At 36.8% G+C, this 20,227-nt stretch overlaps 1 protein-coding gene across 5 annotated transcripts in view; it reads right to left on the minus strand.

Annotated features, from left to right (window-relative positions):
- Nucleotides 1–11,116: 11,116 nt before the first annotated feature.
- Nucleotides 11,117–20,227, minus strand: part of TRPM3 (transient receptor potential cation channel subfamily M member 3) — a 295,149-nt gene continuing 286,038 nt past the window's right edge. For all 5 annotated transcript variants that reach the window (XM_075210971.1, XM_075210970.1, XM_075210969.1 and 2 more), the window contains one exon: nt 11,117–13,332. In XM_075210971.1, the coding sequence (XP_075067072.1) occupies nt 11,928–13,332 (1,405 nt within the window). In that variant the 3' untranslated portion in view covers nt 11,117–11,927. The remainder of the gene's footprint in view (nt 13,333–20,227) is intronic.

Genomic DNA, 20,227 nt, shown 5'->3' on the forward strand with positions numbered 1-20,227 from the left:
ATATACTTTCGTTCATCCAATTATACGACTTTGACAGGTCGATCTTATCTTATCTAGCAACAGAAAATAGCAGATATTCCGGACGTGCCGACTTTCCTTCAAGTGGGTTCTGCATATTCAACCTCCTTATGTTACGCCCACGGCTCCCTGGGACCTAAACTTAGTTCTGGCCATGCTTCAGAGGTCTCCCTTTGAACCAACGGGTTCAACTGAGTTCAGATTTCTTACGTGAAAGGTGGTATTTCACCTGGCCATTGCTTCTGCACTGCGGGTGTCGGAGATTGGGACCCTTCCTGTTGGTCTCCCTATCTCATTTTCCATGATGACAGGGCTGTGTTGAGAACAGTTCTAACTTTTCAACCAAAGGTGGTTTCAGGTTTTCATCTGAACCAGGAGATTATGGTCCCAGTCTTACAGGACTCTGCAGGCCCTTGCTCCTCAGCTTATTTGGATGTGGGTTGTGCCCTCCACATTTATGTGAAACTGACACCTTCACTTGGTTTTATCAATTTAAAGTCTTTGCATCCCGGACGCCATTTTCAGCCGCACAGTGTTGGGCACTCGACTGTCAGAGCGGTCCCTCCCTTAGGGGGCTGCTTTTGTACATCCCCATGGTAAACAGGGTCCCCCATGTGTGGGTAAGAGAAAAGAGGATTTTATACTCACAATAAATCCATTGCTCTGACTTCATCTAGAAAGGGAACTCAAACACCCGAAGAATAAAAGCAGAAGAGCAGAAGGGAGGGAACGCAGTGTCCCCCAGATGGACTCAGAAAAATGGATTTGACGTGAGTTTAAAATCCTCTTTTTCTATAAAATTCTAGCTATTCTGCAAATTAATTCCATTATGTAGAAATTTCTAATAATTTAGTGGGCACAAATAATTATTTAGTGATGTATGACAGAAACGAGAGAACAACGTTGTTTTTGTATGCCACTGTTGTGCAATTGTCAAACAACCTTTATTGATTTATACAAACCTGCAGCTCATTTTGTAGACACAACAGATCCTTTATGATACAAAATTAATTTGGTTTTGCAAAACTATACTTTATCGTTTTTCTAGTATGATTTAATTCAACTGGTTTTGTTGCTAGGACATTGATTTTAGCTTTCCAAAATTGATTTTGTGGTTTTTACAGAACTGTTATTGAAGCTTAACTCCAAATTTTGTTCACCCCATTAACAAAATTATTTATGAGGGTGTACAAAATGAAACGTGTTTTTGATTTTCCAAGTACACTACATTTTTACTTATACATCTATAAACAATACCAGATTCTGAATTAAGGTTCAAGCACCAGGTGCAAGTTGCTAGTTTTATGGCTTGTTTTGTTCTAAGCCCTAAAGTATTGGAATGCTAATTTACAAAATGTACTGCAGCGTTTCAAATTGGCCTACTCAAATGAATTGCTTAAGTCTAAGTTTACAATTTTGCCTAAATAAAACAAAACAAAACACACACAAGAGCAAGATTTTAACCACATCCTTTTTTATTGCAAAACATTTGTTACATAAAGTCCTGAAATTTCTACAGAGTTATTACTCATCTCTAAACACACAACCTAAAAGTGCATCGTGAATCCAGTAAACCATTTAAAAGTAATTTCTCTGTAAAATGATTCTATATTTTATTTACACAGTAATTCCATGAAGCAGTTTACAGCTTGCCTCAGTCATTTCTTTTAACATATATAGAGCAATATAATACACATGGCACAGGCTGCTCTGTGGAATAACTGCATATGTACATTACATGTAAGTAGTCAACACAACAAACATCTAGAAATTATTGTCAAGGGATGCCTTTAAGACGTCCTCTTTTTTTTCCCTTTTCCTTAAAAGCTATTGATCATCGTAATATGTATAAATAAAATCCTAATTATAGTCTATGAAATAGTATTGCAAATACTGTTCCAGACAGCAGTAGCAGCAAAGTTTCTCCTCATCTATGGCCTGGAGAGCAAGTCACACACACACCTTGTAGCATTACTCTCATTCCGCTATGACTGAGCACATACTGAAAGGTCAGTGGCTCATTGCCACATTTGTCACTCTCATACAACAGCTCTTTCTATTTAATCATTTCTTTTTATATTATTGGGGAGGATTAATCACAAAATTGCACAACCGCTGATATGAGGAATGATTCACTCTCTCTCTTTGCCATTTGTTTCTGATATAAATAATTTGTTAACTATTCTTAGGCCTATATCAAAAGAGATGCCAGTGTAGGGGGCCTGATTCATTAAGGATCTTAACTTAAGACACTTCTTATTTAAGTCTCCTGGACAAAACCATGTTACAATGCAAGGGGCGCAAATTAGTATTCTGTTTTGCATATAAGTTAAATACTGACTGTTTTTTCATGTAGCACACAAATATGAACTTTAAATTTCAGTGTACAAATAAGCTATCAAGTATTTGTGTGCTACATGGAAGAACAGTCATTATTTAACTTACCGGTATGTGCAAAACAGAATACTAGCTTGCAGCCCTTGCATTGTAACATGGTTTTGTCCAGAATACTTAAATAAGAAGTTTCTTAAGTTAAGATCCTTAATGAATCAGGCCCTAGATGATTATCAGTAACTGGGATCTCTCCCTAGTCTAGATTTGCAGACTTATCCAATGTAGGATACGCATGATATAGTGTGTGTTTACTCTGTGTCGGATATATGGAGAACATTTTGAGCATTCAGCAGCATATACCAAGAGTATTAAAACGTGGGTGAAAATCCAGTGGTTTCCCCTGAAATGTTTAGCCGCTAGCATTAGACAATGCTTATATCACATTGTACACAGTGCTTTCAATGTTAAAGCTACAACAGGGCTATTTTTCTGGCCATTTAAATAGATCCCAATGCTTTTTGCCTGTCAAGAGAATTAAAGTCATATTCTGAGAAAGGGAATGATGAACTTCTGATATTGACAAAATAAAAATAATTAAAAGATAGAACATCAGCTAAATGCTATTTTTACATGGAAAAAAGTTACTTTACAAGAAAAAAGTTATATTTATAATTTACTGTTTTAGGTAAAGCCACTCATAAATATATTGTACTTTTCAGAAGGTAAGGTAACACATTAAAATAAATTCCATGCATTTCTGTGCCTAAGTAGAGGAAAACAAAATGTATTTTTTAATTTTCATATTTCTTTTTTAATACACATAAATGTTTTTTTCCAGTGTACAGCAGCTTTATGTATGTTATATTCGTGTAGATGGGTTATACGTTGTGATACATTTGTGTTAATGTTTCAGTTATTCAGAGACCGTCGGCAACATAGGTCTGAACATTTGAATTCTAGTGTCATAATTAATAAAGTGGATTTAGGTGATGGGACATTTTAATATCATTGCAAATTCTTTATAATTATAAGTATCTTCCTTAATTTACAGATGTGCCTGCTGGCTATATAATAAATAGTTGACTGCTAGCTCACAGCCAGTGTAAAGCATGCACATCTTTCACTTGCTGTGTCTCCTTTGTGTTTCAGACCACTCAACAAGGAGACACAATGTGACATTAACTGTGTTATCCTGCTTATAATTGTTCACACTCACATGAACACAGAAGCAAGTGCTATCTGGAGATAATGAATTGAATGTATTTAAATTAATGTAATTTAATTTATATAAATTAACATATAGGGGAAATGGTTTACAAGTGCTTAATATATCCCATCTCTCCACTACTTTACCCCATTTACATTACTTTATACATGATTTTAAAATCTTGAAATTAAAAGCCATTTTTTGGTGAAATTTTGCAATATTATTGTTTAATATAATTCAGCCTACGCATCGGTTTATGTATTAAGTGGTTGAAAATTTGGATTAGGCACCTTCATTAGACCTCGTATCCACTAGCCTGCGTTCACAACTTTTTTTAAACCGTGGTTTACTTGCATGTATACAGGGAGTGACATTTGTGCCTATTCTCTCCAATGTCACCATACCTCCATGCGTTTGTACTTGTAGCTGGAAGCAGAAGCAGAATTAGGGAGCTAATAGCCCTGGTGCAGGGAAGTGGGGAGGAAATAACCAGGGCCCACAGCTCACTAGTTCCCCGTGCAGTGTGCCCCATTATCTCCATGGGCCCCGGAGCATCGCACCTGCTGCGCCAATGGTAGTTCCGCCACTGGTTGGAAGCATTGCTTTTGCGTTGCCAAGTGTCGTTGATTTTCAGACACTGCCTGCTGTATTTTGTTTGTTCAATATAGTTGGGTCAATGAAGTTTCCTCCATTAACCTCTCTGAATGAAGTACCAGCACAGGTTAACCACCAGAAGTGAAATGTGTTTACATTGGTATAAGTGGCATATGAACTTCTGTTCAAATTGTTGGCCTTTACGAGCCTTCCTTCAATTATAGTACATAATGCATGACTTTATAAAGGCTTCACAGAAAACCATATTGGGTTTATCACAGACATAATGTGATGTTACAGCATCCAGTGGACATATATTTTAACAGGCACTCAGTACTAGAGAAGATAACATAATTTAAACCCCTTGCTTCAAATGCTAGACACCCCTCCATTTATCATAAGGCTCTGTGTTACATATGGCACTTAAAAAGAATAGTTTACATAAGTCTTTTTTGACATATTTATCAACCTGCATACATTCACATTTCACCCACAAGATGATCTTGACAATACATAATTTAAACATATTTATGCAAGTCTCCTTCTGCTTTCTGACATATATCCTGAGGCTTTAATTATATTTCAATAACAAACATAAAAATATATTTTCACTAGTACTGGTGGGAGCACATTCATTATGATATTAAGTGATACCTTTTGTTGTTGCTAAATGTCTAAAAGTTTTCATGTGTACTGTGGTCGCAGTAATCTACCATCAGTGCAAGAAGTTGGATTCAGTGGGTACTATAAAATGAATCATCCCAGTTTTGTGTTACTAATTTGAATGTGAGTAAAGTGGCCACTGGGGACACTGAAGTTTATGGATAATTTTTAATACTACTGTACCTAGAAGCAGTATGACAGCTCCCCATCAATAAATGCAAGTACTCTGTGCTAAATAACCTGTTTACATGTATAGAAAAATAAGTTCTATGTAGAAATGGGATATATTTTCCCTTTATGCGTAAACATTTATTCATCTTTAATGCTTTATAGATTTTTGCAAGCTAAATACCTCCAAAATGCCAGCTGGTATTGACTAGGAAGGTAAGTTATTTTCTAACTTACGTTGATTTTCTAACATACATTGATAAAGCTGTATATCACTATTTAAAAACAGGGGAGTAACACTCAATCACCCAATCGCAGAGCACCCTGGGGGGCTGCCGATGCTGGTCCATCCACGGCATAGGCCCATGTTCTGCTGCTCTGAGTATGTGCTAGATTTGGGGATTTCAGTTGGAGAATGGATGGAACAGCATGGCTGGGCCCCCTCATGGGAGGCTCTTGCAAAAAGACACAAATCACACAGAAGAAATAGGCTCATTAGTTGTCCTGTATTGGTAAGAAAATAATACATTCTCTGGTAATGTACTCATGCTATTGCAATTGAACTGTCAAATTGTTAACTGTAAATGTTTTTTAACACTATCTGGTAGCTCTTGGCTAACTGTGAAAAGATGGTGCGCCTTATCCTGTCCACAATCATGATCAGTCACCTTTGAATATCTTATTTGTGCTCTATCTTTTTGTACTATTATTGAATGTGTCATGTATATTTATACAAAGACAAAAAGCCTTGAGAAACTGGTTTCTGGTTGTTTAACTACCTAATTATCCGGTGGATTGGTTTTGTTGTTGTGCAGAACACTCTACATAGCAGGTTACTTCTGTGCTGTATATTAGATACCATATTGCTTTGGGGGTAAAGGGGTTTCTTGTTGTTTATGTTTTTATTTTCTGTTTTGAAAAACTTCAATAAAAACTACCTAATTTAATAAAATATAATGTTGTTCAACACTAAATAGTAGAATTTCAAAAATACTGCACCCATAGAAAGGGTCTTATTATTTTTACAGATCTGTTTCCGTGCTACATGTTCTAGAATTCTGCTTACACTAATGAAAAATCTGCACCAAGGAGCAAAGTGACTTTGCAGTTTTGACCACACATGTAGGTGGTCAAGTCAGATGAGTTGTTGTGTCACCTCTGTGCAATCAGAAAATGACTGCACACATAAGCTGATAGTACTCTAATTGCATTTTGTATTGATACCATTATTGAATATACCGTGTGCTGTACTAGTTTTGATACTTCACATTAATCAATGTCGATAATATCACTGTCTGTGTTCAACTTAATTTAGGAAAAAAATATTTGATCTATCTATTTAATATGTGTTTTATTTGCAATGAATCCTGTTTGCCTAGACTTATATTTGCCTAGACAAATATTTGGTAGGTAGTTCAACTCCTGCCTGCCGCAGAATTCACTTAGTTCAACGACATTAGAATCCATTGTGTGTGAGGCAGTTGCTATTTACATTTAGCAAACTTGTATACTGCTATGGAATTTGTCTGGTGCTTTATGAACAGATATTTATAATTATAATAAGTAAGAGCATGGTCACAACTACAAAAATCTATTGTGTCGCAGACTTTGAGTTTCAGAAAAATGAAGACATCTTATTGGTGTTTTATTACTCTCCCAGCTCCAGACTGAGAAAATAACAATTAGTAGCCTAGTCAATTAGCTTAGTTCACCTGTGTAATCTTGCAATCTCCTTACAGGGCAGTTCGGATAAACAAAATGGCTCACAGGTGACTGTACAATAGTGGCAAGCAGCAGTGAAATTGATTTGTGATGTCACATGCCCATTTTTAGGAGTATGTGCATGGATTTGTGGGCTAAGATGGTGGTGTATTTGGAAGTGTAAAAGTTTGCACTCTCCAAATGCAAAAGTTGGTCTAATCTGGGAGTGATAATTGCTGAGTGTTTTTGCACGCACATAGAAAAATAATTTAATTTTGTGTTAATTGTATTATTATTTTTTTGTGTAATAATAGAAATTAAATAAATAGGTGGAAAAGGCACATTTGGGGAATTTTGCAGGAGCAAACACGCCTTTCTTCTACTTGACAAAGGAGTTGATTTTTCCACTGCCTATGAGGTAGCAGAGATCGAAAGTGCATTTTAGTAAATCACCACCGTAGTGTCTTAGTGCAATTGAGGGATTTTACCTTCTTGGATTTTTTTGCTAGTTATTTATATCAGTATAGCTCAACTGTGGATTTTGGCCGAACTTTATTGCAAAGCAATGCACATAGATCATCTTTATTTTATATCAGAAATTAACTGTACAAATACTACATTCCTTTACTTATTTGTAGTACAATATATGACTTAGTTGGGTATTATACCAAATTATGTATATGTTTAAACAAAAAAAATACCTATGTAGGACGTCATTGCTACCAAAAGTATTTTTTCTGTGCAAGACTATGTGCTCTCATGTATCTCTTTTATATTTCTATTATAAATAAAGAATATTTGTCATTTTTATATTTACCAAGCAACCTTTCTAATCGTTGCTACCATTATATTATTATTATTATTATTATTATTATTATTATTATTATTATTATTATTATTATTAACTTTGTTCCACCTACTGTAGTTTTGAAAAATACATTACCCACAGATAAAATGTGTTTTTGTGGAGTATAATAGTGTGACCGGACCACGGCCTCACTCCTGCTCTGTGTGAATACATGACCACAGCAGTGAATGGTGTCTCCACTGGCTAGCAAGAACTGGATTTAGTGGAATGCTTTGGACAAGAAAGATATCTGATGAAATATTGAAAATAAAAATGGCACTTCTACTGCTGTGTAACGATATAATAGCAATACTTGAACACAGGGAATATGATGTGTGATTTCCCACAGCTTTCATGAATTGCTGCCCACGATTTACTAAGGCACAGTGCTATATTTGTATGTTTATGATTAAACCTCCTTTTGTATTCTGTAGTCTAAGCATAAAACAAGTCGGAAAGATGAATTTTGTTTCATATAGAGGTCTGTTTGACAGCACAGTCCTCCCACATCAGTTTGACAGAAACTTCACATCAAATAACTCTTTCTCTGTGGATTCCCACTTGCCTCTATTGCATTTCACACATCATTACACTTCCCAGACACATGCAGCCCTGTCCCCACTAAGACAATCAAACCAGTGGGCAAGTGACTGCCCCCTCAAAACCTAAAATTATCTGTGCTGCTGTGGTTATCCTGATTATCTGATTGGCTGCAGGTAGTTCTATATCTACCCACTTTAATCTGGGTACACAAGGATGAGCAGATGAAGACTGATTAAAAATAAAGTGGTCAAACCCAAGTCAAACCTACTTTAAAATAAACTTTTTAGTATTAATTTACCCCAAACAGTAGCGGTAAATGACTAATCAGTTGTTTGTTTTTTCAATCAACAGTGAGATAAAAGTTTCCTATTGGTTGTTATCTGTGAACAAGATGTTGATTCAGACTATTGTTGTAAACAAAAATATGACTGTTAACCTCTTAGACTTGAAAATTTGGAAACACTTTTTTTGTTTTAGCAACCTTTTGTGTTACACCTTACCTGGGTAATTATTAAAATACCAATAAACCTTGATATTTTGTCTTGTAATGACAGTTTGCAGTTTTATTGCAGTTTTATACTGGTGATTTCCACTTAGGCCCTGTTTCCTCCCTGCTACCTCTTTGTCATTTTTGTATTTTCCTCAAGTGGTTTCTCATAGTGTGTACTCTCTAGTTATAAAGTTATAAAAAGGCATTGGCATTACTATAGAAATATGTTCCACAATGTATTGTGGTCACATTAACTTGTAAATGGCACATTGAGCAAATACAATGCACATATTGATATATAATGTGTTTGAGTAAATACTGAAATTTGAAAGTGAATATAAAAATGTGATGGTATGCAATATAGAAAATTTGTGCTTCTGCTGGTATGTGCCATTAAACGCTGTAGGAAACAAAAGTCATACATTTACATTACATAGCTTAAGTGACAGTAAGGTATAAATGTTATGTAGTGTCTCTGTAAAGATCAATTGGTTAAATCTAGTTGTTAAAACTTTCTGGACAGGAGTTTGTAGTGACCAATAAATTATAAAAGTGATTTATGAAAAATGGTGATTAGGTAACATTCCACTAATGCTGCCGAAACCGATAGCAACCAATTAGACCAGGATAGGCATGTGCCTAGGGCAATAGTTAGAGGGTGCTTAAAACATAATGTTACTCATCCAATATTTTTAATGCAGCCTGTGGCGCCCCCACATAACGCTCCGGCCTCTTACATGGAAGAGAAGTAACCATCAGCTTCTTACCCGTAAATCTGCTACCTGGGGTGACATCACAGACATGGGGGAGGACATCTCTCTCATTTTTATGTAAACCAATTAAAAAATCCTTTTTAAAAATAGAAAGAAAAAGTTTATGCTATGGTTTACATAAACTTTTCCTTCTATTTTTAAAACTTATTTTTTAATTGGTTTACATAAAAATGTACAGCACTTTTTCTGGACAGTTTACCTGAGCAGTTTTCAGAAATAATTCCCAATGAGTTAAGAACATCCTAAAAAAAAAAAAGTTGACTGTGCTATAAACCACAAATAACGTAATGTAATGTAATATCTACTGTAATCTTGTGTCAATCATAAACTTTATTTAACTGCCAGAAGATTAATCGCTTGATTGAAACTGTATTAAAATAATATTTGTTTACATGCCTACATACTGCAATATCATGTATATTTTTTACAGTATATCTTTCTTCAAATACTGATATTCTGTGCAGAGTTTATAAAAATCTCTGAATTTGGTTTTCTTTACATATAGGACTTGATTATATATAAGGGAGTCTGGGGAACTGAACAGTGCTTGGAAAGCTTAGTGATATCACTTGCATGCAAAAAAAGAGTTCTAAGGGGTTACATATAAGCAATGAACAAGAGAATAAGACTTTAGGATTAACACTGGATATTGCAGCCTGCCTAGTTTTAGCAACGCCTTCACCTGCTCTGCAGGGGAGTGGTTTTCATGTCTGCACTCAAAATTCCCTAACAATGTAGGAAGTCTGTATATCCACACAGTTTTTTTGTTATTCTGGAGATTATTATGTATGAATGTGAGATGATGGGAAACCACAGACTCTATTTCTCCCTTCTTCACTATACTAGAAGAATGAAAACCAGTTTAGACATAACTATTACATTAATTAGATCAAGAATACATGCATAAAAGAATTATAGCTTTTAGTGATGCAGATTGGTGTTAGGGACATCCATGTTTAGTTGCTTGAGGCGTAATCTTTAGGGATCGATCCATTTTTGACAGTGTGTGTACAAGTGTGTGACGTTCAGTGGGAAGATCAAGGGGTAAATGTATCAAAGTCCGTTTTTTTCAACTCGCGGGAGATCGGTGAGTTGACAGCTAAAATTTACAGCGGCGCTGGCTTATAAAGACAAGTTTGCCTTTACAAGCCAGCGCCGCTTTAAATTTTAGCTGTCAACTCGCCAATCTCCCGCGAGTTGAAAAAAACGGACTTTGATACATTTACCCCCAATTGTTATTTTGTTAGTCAAAAGTCAAATGACCGACTCTCAAAGGAAATCAGAAAATAAAGTGTTATTGACATTTGTTTCGTAGTTGAACTTTAGCCTGAATGACTTCTTTTCAAGCTTTGATAGGATGATCAGTGCTTTAAAGGAGATATAATACTCATATCCGTATTTTCAACCTATTGCCATTTTTTTAAGTCCGTACTGCAAAGAAAAATGGATTTTATGTTTCATGCGGAGTGTCTAGAGCAAATTATTTGTCCGCCCTGAGACTCAAACTGGATAGGTTATCATCGAAATAAAAATATGTACATTGGCCAACACCAATGACAGTGCAGTACAGTAAATAAAAAATGATAATATATTTGAAACAGTAATAGTAACCACAACAATTTTTTCTTTTTTTTTTTTTGCTGCTCTTTCTTTTTGAATGTGCCGGCACCTTAACAATGAAATAATCTGGCAGTGATCATAGAGCAATAAGAAACAAAATTCACTGAAACAAACCTGTGAAGATAAGCGTACACCTCTCACAAAAGTATATCATCATATTATGATCTTTGCATGCGTTTACTGAGGCAACTGCATTAACAACACAGAGTAGTAAAAAAAAACAAAAAAAGGGACGAAACACCATGAAAGTACATTCATCCTGAGCTTGCTTGACTGTAACAGAAAAGTTTATTTGGATATATTATTTATAGAATATCTTTCTTTTGTTGTTAGTGATACAAAAGGCATATCTTGCCTTTTAGATTTTTTTTTTCCTTTTTGTTTCATAAAGAAAAAAATGTGAAAGGTGGCACTGGAAGCTAATACAGAACAGACAGGCCAGTAATCGTGCTGCTATTATGTTGTCATGTTTGTTCTTCGGTCATGATCAACAGAAGAATTGTTGGCAGAGCAGGACTCAGACCTGAGAGCTCCTGTTTTGGAATACAATGAACAGGACAAGAGAGGCTTCTTAACAGAGAGTAAACACAGGATATCTCAAGTACTTTTTATACAGTATGTGCTCCAATAGAAAAGTCCTTCTGTGCCGTGCAAATTACTAAATGTCTCCTGTGAAATAAGGAGATCTTATTTGATAAACTCAACATTTCATAGGCAATAAAAACCCTTGGAAAGAAGCTTTATATATTTGTATGTTAAAATGCCTCGACCATTAATTACGAGTTCAATTCTAATGAAAGTCGGCATCTAGTTTCCTCAAAAAGTTAAACAAAGTGATTGCTTGGCAGTGTTATTGGTGGTTTTCATTTGATGTTCCGCATTGTAATTCACTGTGTTGTGATAGAAAATGTTGTGGCTGGACAACTGTTATGCTTCTATTTTACTTATATATAGAAAATAGTATTAGATCTAGCTATGCTTACTTTCAAAACTGCGAAAGGCTGTTGTTTTTGAAAGTCTTCTCATGGACAAGGTGTCCCCTCGACTCTCAGGCCTGGAGGACTTACTCCTTTGGAATGGATTTCTAAGGCTTGCAGTGGTACGCTGCCTATCAAGTTTATCGCTGATTGAATAGCTCTTCTTTGTGTGTGCGTACATCACATTGGGCTCCTCTGCAGAATAACTGTTTGCTCTTTCTATTTTTGGGAATGATAAGTTATTGAACGTAGTTTTTGATGTTGAACTTTCATGGGAAGATAAACCTTTGTTTTTTCCCTCTGCATCAGGATCTTCATTATCTGAGCTCGGGTGGCTAAGCTCAGCTTCCCTCTCTGGATGGCAGCAGCTAAGATCTTCTACTTTTTCTCGAACACATCCTGGAGATGTTGACCTTTCCGCATTGGCCTGTGGAGTATTATTTACACACCTGGTATCTATACAGTCTGTGATACTTGTGTATTCTGCAGTCTTTACAGGTACACAAAGATTGCTGTAATAACTTCTAGAGGGCGAAAACATAAAACTCTGTGATTTTACTAGAGGTGTTTCCTCTAAAACAAAAGGTGCTGTGGCAAGGAAACGACTACTTTTGGAACGTTCTAATGTGTGGTACATGGGATGGTCCACATCCCAGGGATTTTGGCCACATGGCATGCTTGTGTTTTCTGGAAGTGTGTCTGTTGTGCCTTCCTCATAACTAGGATTTCTGCTGCAACTTCTCCCACAATGATTGGATGAACTACAGCCTTGGCCTGCATCAGCCGCTTGATCACTGCAGGCTACATTCATGGAGCTCTCTCCACAGTCTAGGCCAAATTGTGCCTCATCCATAGCTGAAACATATATATCTATGCAAGAAGAAGGTCTCCGTGAGTTTGGAGCTACTGACAAAGAGTTCAGCGGGGAAGGAGGAGGTTTTGTATCCTTAGATATGGAATGGGAGCTTATAGCTCTGTGTAGACTTAATGTTCTTTCCTTAAAAAAACCTTCAATTTTTTCCAGCCCATTTTTGTCCTTTGAATTTGTTGCATAAAATGACTGACTTCTCATTCGAGGTATAAGGGTGGGAGATGTAGGAGACAATGGTTCTTCTCCAACAGGGTCTATCTCATGCAGTTTGTATGTGTTGCCTTCTTGACTGTTAAAACTGCTCTGTCTTACAATATATGCTGCATCAGTACAATCTGAGGAAGTTCTAGATCTTGCTTTGTTTGTCTCTACCTTATCAACTCCAGCGAGTTTTTCCATTGCTGTAGCCATTCTTCCAAGCATCTCCTCAAGTTGGGCAAGTCTTATATCAACTGTTTGAAGGGATGCCTTCATGAAATGTTCCCGTTCATTGACTTCCTCAAGGCGCATGGACATATTTTCCGCTCTAAATAAGAAAATAAAATTAAACCAAAATTAGACAAAATAAAAATAAAACATAACATTAACAGCAGGCCATGGCCTTCTAAATTATTTTCCCTAATAAGCATTCACAGAGAATATATACCAGTGCTTCCATTAGTGTTACCTTTTAGTAAAAAGAAAACTGACCCATACTTGCAGAATTTAAATAAATATTTCACATTCATTAAATAAATTACAAACAAATTGTCTTCCATATACTCTAATGTCATTTTGTGTATGTGTAATGCCCTACATTCCTTGCGCTCTTATTTAGATATAGTTAGCTCTTCTAATTGCAACTGCTTGCTTTTATAAAGCTTATGCTAGTTGCCAGGGAATATGCCCGTCCTAACTAAAGTTCTTGCACAAATTGTTTCACAAATTAATTACTATTTTTTAAACATTTAATATGAGCATATTGTGGATCAATAGACTGTTGGGAACAGCTGGTCATTGGCAATGTTAGAGGTAGATGAATAGTCCTCAATAATGATCTCAGGAATTTAGACTGCAAATGTGTAATACCCTGCAAATCACAGGTATATTACTGTATGCACTCATTCAGAAAACAGTTCCCCAGCGTGCGTCTGGGAAGTTAAATGCAAATTGCATCGGCTATTTTGGGATGGCCAAACTGCAGTAAATGAACTAGAAGGTTCCAGGAGATACTTGGGGGAAAGGGGAGGAGCCAAAAATGGACTGGCTAGAGAGAGAAGTGATGTATGACTGCTGCAGGGCCGTAACTAGGGCTGTGCGACAGGGGCGACCGCCCAGGGCGCAACTCTGAAGGCTGAGCTAATGAAGGTTCTTCCTACCAAGAGCCACTGAATGCTATTGCTGAATTGTTGTCCTGAGGCATGTTTGCTGCCAGTGCAGAAAGAAGCACATTTGCAGTATAGGAAAAGACCTAACTTGCCAGTGCCCATGAGATGTCAGCAGGACTCATATGAAGACAGAAAAGTTTCTTCTGCTTTGCTATGTTCAAGCTATTTAAGTGAGACATCAAATTGTGTAATGAAAACCTCTGACTGGGACTGTGATATTGCTGTTGAGAGATGTTATAGCACTGGCTAAAGGAAGAGTTTATTCCAGCCAAATCTGCTGTATTTAAAGTTATCTGCAAATTGACTGGGACATAGAGAGCAATCAATTATCACAAGAGTTTGTCTATAGTGCATCAGAAGTTTGATTCTATTGTGAAACTGCCTAAAATGGTCGCTGATGAGAGAATTGCAAGTCACTTAACCCTACAGTTGCTGAGAGACAGCTGCTTATTCCATTGGACGGTTTGCTAAGTGGACACTATCCTTTACACTGGAAATCATTTACTGTGCAGAATTGCTTTTGTTCTCAGGAGTCACACATGCGTTAAGTTGACTACTGATTTCACCTTGTATTTGTGGGCTGAAACTTCGCTTAAACCTGTGGATTATAATTTATCCCCTTGTGTTCTGTATATCATAAAGTGAACTAGAAAGCATCTAATCTGAACCAGCTGGAGTACTCCTGTTGCATCTCTACTGATTTTTGTGTAACAAGTATGATCTGTATAATTGCACTAAAAGTATTGTGATTGATTGGTCTATATTATCTTCTGCCGTAGCATTTAGTGTAATGGTCTAATTAACTTATACCAACAGGTTGTCTCCTAAAGTATCTGTCCAGTGAAATCATATTCACTGATGCACAGTGCCTAAGTTTAAAGTGGGATATATATATTCAGTGACCTATGTGTTGTGTCGATTTATGTTTACATATTGTTGAACCAAGATTTTTTAAAATGTTTATTTTGTGACATGTTGAATAACATTGCATGTTAATTGTATAGTGCTATTACTTTTCTACACTACCGCTACTTATCTGCTGCTGTGGTAAAGCCTTATGCCACAAGCAAAGAGAATAAACCCACGAGTTTATGCAGGTTAGCCCAGTGTTCCTTGTTTTATTGCAACACTATTGGGGGGACCTATTCCTCTGTACCATACCACCGGGCCTGTAGAATCCTCCCTTACACTACTTTTGGGGTGCCAACCATCTGCCCAGTTACAAATGTAAAGCAAGAACCACCATAGTAAAACTTTCTGAAATACTACGACATGCTACACCTGAAAGACAACAGAAACTTAGGGATCTAAATATGTGTTTAAGTTGATGATGTAGGAAGGAAACTTCTGGGTTTTTGGGGAACTGTGAAGATTTCTTCCCTAATTGCAATCTCCACAGGCACTTCAATGGTGATGGTGCAGCTGTGGAGAAGATGGTTAGACAGCTGGAGAAGATTTTAAAATAAGAACTGGGGATGGGGTGAAGAAATATCAAATTAGTGTAGGACAAGGAACAGGCTTAGTCATGGAAAATGTAAGAGAAGTGGGGTGTGGTTTGAAGAGACAATACAGAGGTGTGTAAGATTAAAAGTGTCAGTCTTAATATCAGCATTATGGTAACAAATGTTAGAAGTCATCTTTCAAATAAAATACAGTATAGGCAAATTATAATTAATAATATTGTGGGTATAATTGAGACTTGGCTGGATGAAAGTCATAACTTGGCAATGAATCGGGTACAGGGCCAGTGCTAGGGTCCACGGCGCCCTAGGCATTTTTAAAAAAGCGGCGCCTGCCCCCCCGCAAAAATCCCCCCCCCCCCCGCAAAAATCGCCGCCCTCCTCCCTCCTCTCCTTACTTTGTCTCATCACCGCCGCCTCTCTGCTCCGTCTCCTCCCCTCCACTCACTGACACTAGTAAGTGGAGGGGAGGAGACGGAGCAGAGAGGCGGCGGTGGTGACAAAATAGCCTCTCCCCCCCCTCCCCGTGCATCTGAATGCTGTGCGGTGGCCGTGACAGGTATGGTCAGCGGTCGTCGCACAGTTTTAAAGTATTTTAGAATTCTGTGGCGCCCTCCAGAGCCCGGCGCCCTAGGCAAGTGCCTAACCTTGCTTAATGGGAGCGCCGGGCCTGATCGAGTAGCATATTGCATGTTTAGGGAGAGTTAGGGATGATAGGAAAGGAGAGTGTATATGTAAAATCCTCTTTAAAAGATGCTCGTGTGAGGATATCTGATGACAATGTAGTGTTCTTATGGGTGCATAGACACAGTATATTGAGAAGAATCACATAAACCAAATGGGATATTTAAAAAAAATAAAATAAATTGGTTCTACTGCAATTGTATACAATATGGCAGCAGAATGCCTGGGAGTAAGAGGTAACTAATAAGAAATAAGAAAGTATTGAAGGTAACGAAAAAGAGAACATTAGAATTGTTAAAACTAGAGTGAACTAGAAATTAATTATTGAAATACAAGCAGTTTAGCAAAATATCTAAAAAAAAGTAATTCTGCTAGTAAAGACTGAAGCTAAAAATGGATTTCAAAAGATAATTACATCCAATTCCAAAATATTTTTCAAGCACATAAACAGCAATACGAGTAAAAATAATATTCGGCCATTAAATGATAAAGTAGAAAAAAATAATTGGAGACGATAAGGAAAAAGCTTAACTTATACATATATTTTAATCTGTAGTCACAAAAGAAGAACATATCAGGAAATCTGTTGTATAGCAATAGCCTATATACAAACAAACAAAAGTTACTTGTCTAACTCAGGAGAAAATGCAGCTTCTCCTAAACAAGATTATGACAGATACAGCCTCTGGCCTAGATATCATCCATCACTATGTTGAGTAATTGATGGACAACTATGTATTATATTTATGGACTCCCCGAAGCTGGGTCAGAACCAGGAAATTATTGTCTGTAAGTCTGAAGTCTGAAGACTTCTGTTGTGAGTAAATTATTTCAAAGGATCTGTGGGATGCAAGTTTTAATATATTGCAGAAAAATAATTTAATGATACTGGTAATTATGAGGAGATACTTTTAAAAATGGTTCTTAGTGGAAATGATGTGATATATTTGGGGTTAGCAAAAGTGTTCAGTACTGTTCCACATAAAAGTCTGGTACATAGATGAGAGTACTAGATCAAGGGAAAAAGTATGTACATGGATAGACAAGTGGTTGACTGACAAAGAGTAGTTATAAATAAAACATATTCAGACTGGGCTAAAGATATGATTGGTGTATACCAAGGACATTGTAACTGGAAGAAACTCATCAGCAAATAATGAGTTATTTACTGGTAAGGTATTTTAAGCTGTAGAATTCCTTACCACATGAGGTTGTGATGGCAAATTCACTTGCAGGAAAGAACCTTTTGTCTTTTTCAACCTTACTATATGACTAATATAAACCTTGCATATTCCTAAACATGTGCAGATAAGGATGGTGCAAGTGTTAGAGATGTTGTATAATAGACAGAACAATGGAAACTGCATTCTAATTCTGCTAATTGTAAAATAATACATTTGATGGGAAGTAATTATCAATGCGAGTACAATGAGAGCCAAAGGTACAGAAGAGAAAGAATTGGGAGTACTTATTTTAAGCAATTATGAAACAAGTAAACAGTTTAGCCAGAAAAATATAAGACTTACAGAATTCTTAGCTACATAGTGAGGGGGATTAGTAGTAGAATAATGGAGGTCTTCATTCCCCTGTACAGAGCTTAATAATATGTACAGCTTGGAGAAAAGAAGAAATAGTGGTAACATAATTGAAACATCTAAAAATGTAAGTGCAAGGCTTGAACAAGGTTTCTTTAGGGGACCATTTTCCTAAATAAGATAAGCTCTAGACCAAGTTTGTTGAGGGTATAAAAACTCTGGGGTAATGTTAGAAAATATCATTTTACTGAAAGTAGTAGATACCTTGAACAGACCCAGCAAATGTAGTGAAATAACATAATTTACAGATGAATGAGGCCTGTCCTAAGCCTAAAACTTTAATACGTAAAATGGACAGACTACCATAGTGGCAGCTGAGGGCCAAGCTGCAAACTCCATTTGCTACACAAGCTCCTGGCAATGGATAAAGGTGGTAGACAAGAGATAAGCTGGACCGGAGATAGAGGTATGGGAGTCCACGGAAAAGCAGGCAGTGTGGACATATCTGTGGGCAAAGTGTGTGTGATTATTAGTGGTGGGGCATATAATAGTGGTCCCATCTCATAATTTGCGCTGGGGCCTAGGGGACTCTAGCTACACCACTAATGATTGTCTCATTGTTCTACATATACTGTTGGCATCTGAACCTCTGTCTTTTAAATAAAAGGGAAGAATAAATTAAAAGAGATTGGACTGTGGTTCCTAGACACTACTACTAAGGAAATCTTTCCTATAAGGGATAGGCCAAGAAAAGGGGAAAGTCATGACTTATTCATATTCTGTAGCACTTTACAATGGGAAACAAATACAGTAATAGAACAAGACTGGGTATTACAGACAGAAAAACAGGACTGGCAAGCTTACAATCTATAGGACAATAGGAGTTTGATATAAGAACTTATCTGCTACATATTGCATATTGGTCCAGTCAGATTGCAAAGGTAAAAAGTGCTAAGTGGACTTCCATTCACACAGCAATGTTACATGTTGGTCATGGAGTCAAATGGTTGTTTGAGTATAGAAAGAACACATGAAAGTCTTATGTGAACTTTGTAGAGGGGTGGTAGGGGGGTAGCCTAGGGAGATTAACAGGGTGGTTGAGGAAATGGATAAGCTTGCCTGAAGACATGTGTGTCAGAGAACACTTGAAGGTTTGGAAACTAGAGGAAATGTCTTGTTGTGTGAGGGAGTGCATTCTACAGATTGAATGCAGTCCAAAAGAGGTACTGTAATCAGGAATGGGAGCAGGTAATGAATGTTGATGAGAAACACAGATCTTGTGCAGAACAGAGGTGTCGAGATGGGAGATATTTTAATACAAGTGAGGTGTATGTTGGCACTGTTTGTTAATGGATTGGTATGTTTGTAGAAGTATTTAACATTTGTTTTCTAAAGTAAAGGTAACCAATGTAGGGACTGACTAAGCGAAGCGGCAGTAGAAGAAAGTTTTGCAAGGTGAATAAGTCTTACTGCTGCATTCAAAATAGATTGTAGAGTTGAAAGTCTGGTTAGGGTAAGACCAGTAAGGAGGATATTACAATAGCCAATGCGGGAGATGATGAGTGCAAGAATTAAAGTTTCTGCAGTGTCTTGTGTGAGAAATGTGCATATTCTGAAAATGTTTCTTAGATGTATATAATAGGTGTTAGATACAGATTGGATTTGGGAAACAAAGGAGACATCTGAGTCAAGGATCACGCCTAGGCAGCGAGATTGGCTGGTAGAGTTTGTCATATTGTCAACAGAAATAGAGATGTCAGGTAGGTAACTTTTGTTGGCTGGTAGGAATATTATAAGCTTTGTTTTTTGAAAGATTTTGTTTGAAGTATTGAGAGGATATCCAAGATATAATGGCAGAAAATGAATGCAGTAATGAGGTCAACAGAGATGTGAGAGATCCGGAGAGAATAGATACATTTGGGTACCACCTGCATAGAGATGATATTGAAATCCAGATGAGCTTATTCGTTTTCCTAGGGAAGTGAAATAAATAGAAAAGAAACAAGGACCTAGGACTGAGTCTTTTGGTTCTCCAACTGATAAAGGAAGCAAGAAGTAGATCCAGTGAAACGAACACTGAAAGAGCGATTAGATAGGTTGGATGAGAACCAATATAGGACAGTATCCTGAAGAACTTGTAGCATTTGTATGAGAAGAAAGTGGTCAATAGTATCAAATGCAAAAGAGAGATTCAATAAGGAGAGAGTATATACTTTCTCTTCCTTTGTGGGATCAAATGAAGCGAAGGTGCATGACTCTACAGGGAAAGAATAGAGCAGGTTGTTTGTCAAGAAGAGAATACTATTTCATGTCAGATCTTATCAATCTTGTCCATGAAGTAGGAATCAAGATCTTTGGCACTGATAGTAGTCAGA

The sequence above is a fragment of the Mixophyes fleayi genome, chromosome 1, assembly GCF_038048845.1.
Source record: "Mixophyes fleayi isolate aMixFle1 chromosome 1, aMixFle1.hap1, whole genome shotgun sequence".
In the NCBI taxonomy this organism is placed as follows: domain Eukaryota; kingdom Metazoa; phylum Chordata; class Amphibia; order Anura; family Limnodynastidae; genus Mixophyes; species Mixophyes fleayi.